Below are 9,419 nucleotides of genomic sequence, written 5' to 3'. Positions count from 1 at the left end.
TCTGTTGCTGTCTGGTAAAGCAGAAGTAAAAGTAGCTGGACCATCTGCCCCATATGGGAATTCATCAAGAGCAGAGCTGTGACATGTGGCTTCAGTCACACCTCTGAGGACAAGGAGGGGAAGGGGAGGGGGTGGAGAGTGAACCCATCTGTCTTCCTGCTGTCTGACAAGGCAGCTCTTGAGCACATGGGAAAAGTGCTGGCAAAAAGAGCCAAGGGAATTTGTCTCACCCAACGTGTCAGGCTATTGATGAAAACATTGAATAGTTTCTTCCTGTCCCCCTTTGGGTTTGGGGGTGGTTTTCCCCCTGGTTATTTAGCTGGATTCCCCTTGTTTCTGTCAAGCAAGAGGGAGCTGTGTATGGGAGGCAGGAGTGCAGGGAAACACACTGTGTTATCTCTGTGCCCTTCTCATCATGCCCTTCAGCCAGACCTCACAGCACTTCAGGCTGCCTCTCTCTGTGTGAGTAGCTGTGTCCTTTTCTACTTAGAAATGCCTTTTATTCAGGCTCTGCCATCAGTAAGTGAGGCACTGAGGTGGGGGGATCACATAATAGATACAAAGGGCAGAAAAGACAAGGTGGTAAAGCTGAATGTAACCCAGGACATTGACAGATTCTCTGACTTGAAGCTGGTGCTGAAAACTCAGGAAAATGGGTAGGACATTTGGATTATGTCACTCCAAGGTACACAGGGACTGTTTGGCTATTGGAAGGCCTTACCTTGACCCCTAGGTAGGGGGACACTTCTGAAGATGTTGGATCAAAAGGTTTGTCTTCATTGGAGAGGCTTTTGTTCATCTTGCCCTGTGCTTTGGGGTGATTTAGGGAAAGCCATATGCTGTCTGTACCTCTCTTCCCACCCTCCCAGCACATCCACAGGTATCTGCGTCCTTGTGTTCCCAAAGTGTGTTTGCCACAGCTTTTATGAATACACATGGAAAAGGAGGGATCCCACAGCCAGTATGTAGACATCTGGACCAGGATGTCCCTTGGGGACATGAGGGGATAGAAACCATTGCAGGGTGGTGGGAAGAGGTAGGTGCCCCTGCTGGGACACCAGCTAAATGGGAAGCCTTGTTCCTAGTGTTGGGACGAGGTCTCTCTTGCATGGCTTTCCACTTCACATGAATGAGATCTAAAAGGACTTCAGCCTGGGAAGGTGCCTGTGTTCTGTGTCTTCAGTGTGATGAGATCTAGAAAAGGTCTGCCCCACAAAGACCCTTCTGAGTGCTGCACCAGCTGGTGCTGGCCTCCCTCCTTTGTTAGCCTATGGCGTCCCCATGCTTTTTAGCATGTGGCTTAGCTGCAGTGGGTCAGACTGACTCACTTCAGGCAGGAACAGACTAGTTCAACCATTAACACCTTTACTGTGCAGCCAAGATAATATCTACAGTGTGCTGCTCTCAGAGCCCTGACAGTTCAGTCTGTTTCCATTTCCCTCTTGCTGGTGTTAAAAGAGGGAAAAAAACACCCAACTATTATCACCTCCCTTCTCAGAGAAGCGTGCCAGTCCTCCCCTTTACTTCCTTATGAGAGAGCTAACACAATAGCTCCCTTTGTCCTGAGAGCAGGTCTGGCTTGGCCCAGCACACATCTTCCTCAACCTTTGCTCCTGAGCCCTTTGGAGTGGGTATTGACCAAAGAGCAAAGCAGCTCCATGAAAACCTGCAATTGACAATTCCTGGCAGTTAGAATGCAGCAGGGATATAGTCATAAAGCTCAAAAGCTCCATACGTGTCTGGCTTTATTGCCCAGGGTGGAAAACTGACAAGATACCAGGTAGTATCCATACCAGTGTGGATGTGCTGCTGAGATGGGTGCAGGTTGGCAGAGCCTGAGGTGAAAGTACAGAGAGACCCTGTTAGGAGGTTTGTGCAATGGCTCGAAAAGCCATGTGCTGCATCTGATGTCAAAATCGAGCACACCAGCCTGCTTCAATCACCAGAGGTGAGTGAATGCCTGTGTGTAGTGTGAAGTCTTGGCTGTGCTTAATACCTACAAACGGGGGGGGTATTATTGCACATGTCAGTGTGCACATGGCTTAGGAAGCCCTGTGCAGGTGATACAGTTCTGCTGTGTAAGGGTGAATTTCTGTTCTGGATATGCAGTGGGTGGCTGGTGGCACGAAACCATAAGCATGGTAACAAATTCTCTTGTGCTGTTTGATGGTTTTAATTCTTCTTTATATTAAATTCATCTACAGTAATCAGTTCCTCCACATTTGACACTGCTGAACAATGCCTGCACGGTCCCCTCGGAGCCCTGCACAGGCTGTCAGTGTAATCCCCTGTGTTAAGCTCATCTGTGCTGTCTTTTCTCTAGTCTTTTGTAATGATTTCAGCTATTTCCTAACCTCCGACTGTTAAAGCTGCACATACAAAACACAGACATTTAATTTTCCCTCTTTTCACTTTGTAAAGCATTGAGAAAGTGGCATAAGCAACTCTGCTTCCTCTGAGCTGCCTGTTCACAGCTCCTCACCCCGCAGATCTCTGCACACTGTGCTTTTCAGTCCCGTTCCAAACCCTCTGCATGGGGTTCCCCGATGGCCATGCAGGCTTCGAGGCACAAGAGCAGTATGAGGAGTGAGTGGTGTGAGAACCTGCTCGTTGCCATGAAAAGCCACAAAGCTGGTGTTAGCAGCAGTAGTTCTGGTTATTGTTCGCAGTCCTTTGAAGCACTGCAATTGGAACTGCCATTTTTTTTCCTGAAATACGTAGGATTAGCATCAAAATTAGCCAGTTCTTGAAGATGTCCTGGTTGCCAAACAGTAGAGTCCACAAGAGGCAGATGGAACAAAAGGCCAAGTGACAGACCTAGGTGAGACTTGTGGCCCCAAGATCTCTCTCTATTCTTGGCTTCTAGGACATGAGCCCAGTCAGCAAAGCTTGCAGGTCAGATTGCTTATCAAAAGTAAATATATGACACTCTGTTTCAAAGGTTTAAGTTTTGAATGAAGAAGCTCTCTATCGACATGCTGCTTAGGAACCCCAATCAGGCCCAGAGGTGAGGAATCATCAGGCAGTGGTGTTGATGAAGGTTTTATTCTTCCAGGGTGAATGTTCCCCCTTGAAATCCTTTCTCTCATTTCTATTCATCCTCTTTGGGGGCTCAGTGTCTCGTGTGACAGAGCCCTCCCATGCACGAGGGGAAAGACGCAGCAGTATGCAGCATCTCACAGGCCAAGGGCAGCGTAGGAGCAGAGCCCTGGAATGACAAAGAGAGGCACCTGGACTCTCAGAGGTGGAAGCTTGCAGTTCATATGCTTCACCAAGAATTGCTTGAAGCTGCTGCTTCTCCATCAACTCATAGGTCGCTTCAGAGTGCCCTAGTGAACAGCCACAGTCACAGGCAGAGCTACTGAACGTGGGGAGAAGTCCTCCAGAAACTGGGTCTGCTGAGTGGATTCCGGTGCCAGCTTCAGACACACACTGGCCTCTGTCACGCTGTTGTTGTTGATGGAGCTGCTGTTGCGACATGGCTCTTTGGCGGGGCGGATGGCCACTAAGAACTGGCGCTTGAAGGTCTCACTGAGGGCAATGTAGAGGAAGGGGTTGAGGCAACTGTTGGCATAGCCCAAGCTAATGGCAAAGTTGTAGGCGTAAAAGAAGGCCATGGACGGTGTGTCGATGCCGAGGTGAACCAGCTGGAGGATGTAGAAGGGAGCCCAACAGATAAAAAAGGCTGAGCAGATGGCAACTGCCATGCGGGTGACCTTTTTTGTACGAACCTGGAGGCTCCGTTGGGGCAATGGGACCACGGTGGTTGCCATGTGCTGGAGGATCTTAAAATAGACCACACAGATCACAATCAATGGCACAGCAAATGCCAGCATGAATTGGTAGAGGGTGAACCAGTAGATATCAGTCTCTGGATTGGGAAGCAAGAGAGCACAGCGGACAGTCCCATCCTCCAGAGGCATAAGACCTGCATACATCCACACAGGAATGATGGTCAGGAAGGAGAGGAGCCACACCAAGCAGATAACCAGAGCCGCAACACATGGGGTGCGGACATAAGTAGATTTTAGGGGGTACACAGTCGCCAGGTAGCGGTCCAGTGTCATCACTGTAAGGATGTTGGTGCTGGTGATCTGGCTGTTTGTGTCCAAAGCGGTGATGATGGTGCATAGAGGAGCTCCAAAGTACCATGAACCGTTGCCTAGGAGCTGGTGGATAAGGAAGGGCATGCCCAAGAGGAAGAGGAGGTCCACAATGGAGAGGTTGAAGATGAAAATATCTGGCACGGTCTGTTTGCATCTCAGTTTCTTCTTCTTGACAATGGTGTAGATGACGATGAGGTTCCCCACAATGCCCAGGAAGCAGATGATGCTGAAGAGACTAGGCATGATCACATTGGTGTACGGTGCTGGCTTCTCTGCTGCTGTCGAAACAAACCAAAGCAGTGAGTGCAACCTAGAGGAGACTCCTTACACTTCTCTGTGCTCGCCCTGTCCTGCAGCTGGACCCCCCTCAAAAGTGTAGCTTGGAATGATGTTTAAGACTATGAGAGGCTTAGCTGGGATTTGACACTTTTCGCCACTCAGTACATGCAGCCCACCACCCAAATGTGTCCATGTGTGGGCATCTTTCTCAGCTCTCCTGATGCACTTCTGTCCTGTATCTCCCCAGCTCTGTTTTGGGGAACTAACATTAGACTGATGTGCTTTTGCACTCACCACTGTCTGACAGAGCCAATGTGCTGGTTGCCCTGCTCTTTCTAAGGTGAATGGGTGAGGCAGCTGGTGCTTTTACACATGGGAGAAGTGAAGCCGCTGAGGAGGTGTCAGAATCTGGATCTAGTCAATGCTCAAGCTGTTGTCAGAAAGCCTCAGCTCATCTGCTGGGTGGTTTGTCTGTTGTACAGCACCACACACAGAGTTCATTGGCCGTGCAGGCAGATAACTAATGCTTATCTATCTTGTGAGACCCAGGACTGTACCCTGGCTGTGTTCCAGCTCTGTTGTCAAGGTTGGGCAGGAGCATACTCTCCTTTCCATCTTCCTTCCCTGCCCCTCTCTCCCTTTCTAGTTTCTCTTCTAGGAAGAAATCCAGGTGAGTGGCCAGACAGGGATTTGGGAGTGTGTTTGAGTGGCCCCTCAACCGGGAATGCCCTAATTCTACATGGGTTAAAACATGGTTTCAAGATGCTGTGTCTGAGTTCTAGATGCAGGTGGATTTCCAAGGGAAAATTCTTGCCTGCAAACACTTATCTTACCCTCACTGATGTCTGATTGTTGCTGTTGGGGTAGGAGGCCCAAACATAGTTAAATTCACACTTCACTTGTCCCTAACCTGGGTTTAAAGCCATGTTTTGAAGCCATAAGCCCTCAGTGCCAACGAACAGGGATTATCTGCTCTTGGGCACAGAAGGGTAGGGTCTGAGGGACTGGTTGTGGTGTGCAAAACTGCCATGTGCTAGCTTTGATGGAGTCTGAAATCGCCCTTCTCAGCTCAGACAAATCTCATTACTCCTCTCCTATGGGACATGGTGGGTCTTTTTCCGAGGGGAAGGCTTTGTGTGAGTTATTTGTGTGGCTGTTACAGACATGCAAGACGTTCTCTAAGCCTGGGCTGCATGTGTCTTTCATTGACTTGCAGATGATTGAATGTGGTGGTAATTGGAAGTGCTTTCAGTCACTTTACTATTCCATCTCCTTAGCAGCCTGCAGCTGTAGAAGCGGGGAAGTGTCCTCCAACAGAACCTAGGGAAATCTGGAAAAGGAGGTAAAGTGAAATAAGAGATAATTATGAGGTGGTGTCTCTGCCAAAGCAGTGTCTGTTTGCAGCGTCTATTTGCTGGCTTTAACCTCAAGAATTCTTGAGTACAAACTTGTCCAGGTTTACTCTGGTGTGACAGTGAATCTTGACTGAATTGGGAAGATAACTTGGGCTGCACAGCTGGCCTGTGGTTGGAAGTGTGTGCTATATCACCTCTATGTCATATTTCAGTGCTCTTAGAAACAGGACATGAGCTGTCACTGCCTCAGTCCCTCTGGCACTAGGAAGCAGCCAGCTTAGGCATAAGCAAGGCCAAGGTTAGAGTGCAGTAGAGCAGTTGCTGTACCATTTTATCAGAAAGCCTCCGTACAAATGAGAGAAAGCAGCCAGCGAGGCACAGAACTGGCAGGGACCTATAGATGAAAGCCAGGTTTGGTTGATAAGACAAAAAAGCCTGGTCCAGGCGATCTGTGGGGGTTTAAATGGTCCCTGTTCCTCCTGGCTGCTCATTGATGCAAGGAAATGTCCCATGTTACATGGCTTTTGGCAGATAACATACTGCCATCAGCACTCTATTGAGTCCTGACAGTCTTCAGTATCCAGCCTATGGATCCCATGCACATCCAAACAGATCTCACCCCTCCCTAATGCTTGAAGATGGCAGACTAGAAATTGAAGGATGTCCTGCTGTTCTGCACGTAGCTACTGAGTTCTGCTCTCCTGTGTCTTAGCCCCAGACTTTGTAATGAATGTAGTGGGACTGGACTGTGTGAGTGAAATGTAAAGGCCACTTGGGTAGCTGGAAATTGAGACAAAAATGTCCCTTTCCTGCAGTATAATCAATACAGTGCTCATGGTGATCCTGTAACACTTGGAATGAGCTCAGCTGGCCTTAAAGCAGAACCTGTGCAAGGCCAAAGGCTTTGTGTGAAAGGTAGCCCATACAGGTCTGTAGCATCTTGCCTGCTGCTGGTGTTTGTCCAAGGAGGACTCTCAAGGGTTATTAGCTGGAAGCTAGTGTGAAGCGATCATTGTTCATGTGTGTGTATGACAGGCTGGAGCCAGAAGTGCACGTGTATCAAATACTCAAAAGTAATTTCTAAAGTCTCCTTCATCTTGAGATCATTGAATCTGAATTTTCAGTGCTGCTTCTGTGTACACCCCAGTGTCTGTAGTTTGCTGGAACAGCTACTTCAGGCATTGACTTGTCCCTGTTTGTAGATCTGTGGCTGCCCTGTTAATCTTTAAGGTCCCAAAGGAGCACTATGTGAGCTGAATGAGGACTTGACCATTTTTTTTTTTCCTCTAAGGTGACTTTTTGCCCTCAGCCATGCCCAAGCACATGAGAAACCACATCTTGACTGCATTTCAGAAGGGAGCACCTTAAAGCACACTTTCAGTTGATAAAAGACGTGCTGGTACAGAGGGAATCAAAGACCACATGCAAAACACCTTCTGTTGAAGAGTGTCACCAACCTGCGCCCTCAAGAACTGCCTCACCCTGAGCTATTGGTTTGTGAATGGTGGTAATATGGAAAACACGGACCGATGAGGATCTTAGCCTCCCTCTCCAACGATGTTGTCTATGCCTCGTTCTATGCCTGTCTATCAGGGCTGGTCCATCTCTTTGCAGCTACAATCGACAGGCTGCTGGTGGTGTTACAGCCTCGCAGCCAAAGGGTAGAATCGCTTCAAGCCATAGGGGCCAACGCTGATGGTCGGGCTGCAGGAGGGGGTGTCCCGGGAGCTGTCCGCCCGCGGGTGCTGAAGGCGGCTCTGCCCGGCCGGCGGTCCGGCGTTGGGGTGCTGGGGGGTCCCTGCCCTCAGCATCTCCCACTTCATGGGGTACGAACAGCCCCGGGCTCAGCACCGCAGAGCAGCGCAAGAGCCATGGGCAGGCGGACTTGTCCCCACCAAGCTCTCCGCGCCACCGCCCCGCGCAGCCCCTGCTCACCTGAGCCGTTCCGAGCCTCCGGAGCCGAGAAGTTGCGGGAGGAGTTGGCGGGGGCCATGGCAATGAGTCCCGGTGGCAGGGATGGAGAAAGTTGGACAAGTTCCCCCGGTGGATCCGCAGCGGCGATGGGGTGGGGTGGGGGGGTCTCCCCTTACCTCGACGAGGCCGGCAGAGAGCGGCAGGCAGGTGCCCTCCTGCAGCCGGCGAGCAGAGGCTGCGACTCGGCTGCGCTGCGCTCCGCTCGCCCACTCCCGCCCCGCCGAGCCCGGAGCAGGTACTGACATCAAAGAGCAGCTGACTCCGCGTATTCCGAGAGCATCCCTCCGCCGGCGTCGGGTGGGAGGGAATGCCGGAGCTGAGCGGGGCCGGGAGGAGCTGCCCTCCTCCTGCAGGAGGGGGCTGACTCCTGGTCCAGGGGCTGGGCAGTGCCACCGCTTCCCCGAGTGGCTGACGAAGGGATGGGTAGGATCTGTGCCCTCCCTATTACAGCCAGCCTGGCCTCGCTGTCGACAGTAGGAGAGGTGTATCAGACTTCAGCTCTGATCTGCCTTCTTCAGTGTGTGTTCTGTCTCGCAGAGACATATGCACTTTTCATCCCTGAGTCACCGGCACATCTCTAATAGCGGGGCTGAGGGATGTCAAGGCACCAAATTACCCACTGAAAACTCTGTTACTCTGACTCTCTGACCCCTCTAACTCTAATTCCAACCTGAGACACTTGACTTGTAATTAATTCTCTGCTGTTTTCTGCTGTTCTGCTTCTTGCCACAGCTCATTTGCTTCCTAGCTCCAGAAATGAGCTTTACTGTGAGCTCAGATTTTATTTGTGTTCTATTTTTTCCTTAATAATATGAGGCAAAAAGCCCTTTGCTTTTTGAGAAGCTGCTTTGCTATTTATTTGCTTTTCCAGCACAGTCGCCTCCTGTTTTCTGTGGCTTTGAGGTGATGATTTTGTTGTGCTTCCTGCCCACTGTTTATATATGAGTTGAGTTCCTCCATTATGGTTTGATAAATTACATGTTACCAGGACAAAATGACCAGTCTGTACCTCTGAGTATTTCCCTCACTGAAAAAGCATGATATTGTCAGGAGTCTGCGAGAAACCCAGCAGCAACAGGCAGCTTTTTCTCTGTGTTAAAGTGCAGTGTTAAGGGATTTGGTTTGCATTATAAAAACCACATTTGTCTGTCTGGAAATCTCTCTTGCTTCTGTCTCCTTCTCTGCAGTTGCAAAGGGTGGCATTGGTTGTAGGAGCCTGGTTTTGGAGCTTCACAAGCCTCTATCATTTGGGACGAGAAGTAATCTGTTAAAAATGAGGCCCAGCACACATAGCAGCAGCAATGCCAGCATGGGGCTAGGAACCAGATTTGGCAGCAGCATTTTCAGGATGGGCCTTTTACTATGTAAGCCAAAGGAGTTCATCATTATTAGGTTGTCCTCTAGTGGACCAGCAGCAGGCAAATCTGGAGCATGCTTCACCCAGGCACTATAGCTCTTGGGAACTGGAGGCAGGCTGGGGCCACTTTGTCTGCTGTGCTGTGAGGTTTTTGCTGGGTCTTTGGAGTTGCCTCAGACAGTGATTTGCCCAAGAGGCTTTATCCATGGTACATAAGCCAGTTTTGAACCTGTGTAGCTTGCAAAAACAGTGCTGTTTCTCAGACACTTAATATTCTCTTAAAACACCTTTTTTCCCCTCACATCTTGAGCAAATGTTAATGCTCATCTGTGGGGTTACTACTACAAA

At 49.8% G+C, this 9,419-nt stretch overlaps 1 protein-coding gene across 2 annotated transcripts; it reads right to left on the bottom strand.

Annotated features, from left to right (window-relative positions):
- Nucleotides 1-2,190: 2,190 nt before the first annotated feature.
- Nucleotides 2,191-8,718, bottom strand: MCHR1 (melanin concentrating hormone receptor 1). 2 transcript variants are annotated; one of them, XM_061455666.1, is made up of 2 exons: nucleotides 7,676-8,718; nucleotides 2,191-4,384 (listed from the first exon to the last, which is right to left on the bottom strand). In XM_061455666.1, exons 1-2 carry the CDS (start codon nucleotides 7,731-7,733, stop codon nucleotides 3,330-3,332), a joined length of 1,113 nt encoding a protein of 370 aa, XP_061311650.1. In that variant the 5' UTR covers nucleotides 7,734-8,718; the 3' UTR covers nucleotides 2,191-3,329. The 2 variants fall into 2 exon arrangements, with proteins under 2 accessions (XP_061311650.1, XP_061311651.1); XM_061455667.1 differs by having other exon boundaries at nucleotides 2,191-4,381.
- Nucleotides 8,719-9,419: the final 701 nt, after the last annotated feature.

This window comes from Pezoporus flaviventris, unplaced genomic scaffold, assembly GCF_033815535.1.
Source record: "Pezoporus flaviventris isolate CSIRO_AGI_PZ_B2104156 unplaced genomic scaffold, CSIRO_AGI_Pfla_v1 ptg000020l, whole genome shotgun sequence".
In the NCBI taxonomy this organism is placed as follows: domain Eukaryota; kingdom Metazoa; phylum Chordata; class Aves; order Psittaciformes; family Psittacidae; genus Pezoporus; species Pezoporus flaviventris.
This window is presented reverse-complemented; position numbering and strand designations above follow the sequence as displayed.

What these genes read in the sequence shown, in the direction of transcription:
- MCHR1 (XM_061455666.1), bottom strand. Translation starts at nt 7,733, where the DNA reads ATGGCCCCCGCCAACTCCTCCCGCAACTTCTCGGCTCCGGAGGCTCGG. An exon ending in GGAGGCTCGGAACGGCTCAG is followed by an intron (nt 4,385 to 7,675) that starts GTGAGCAGGGGC and finishes TTGTTTCGACAG; the next exon opens with CAGCAGAGAAGCCAGCACCG.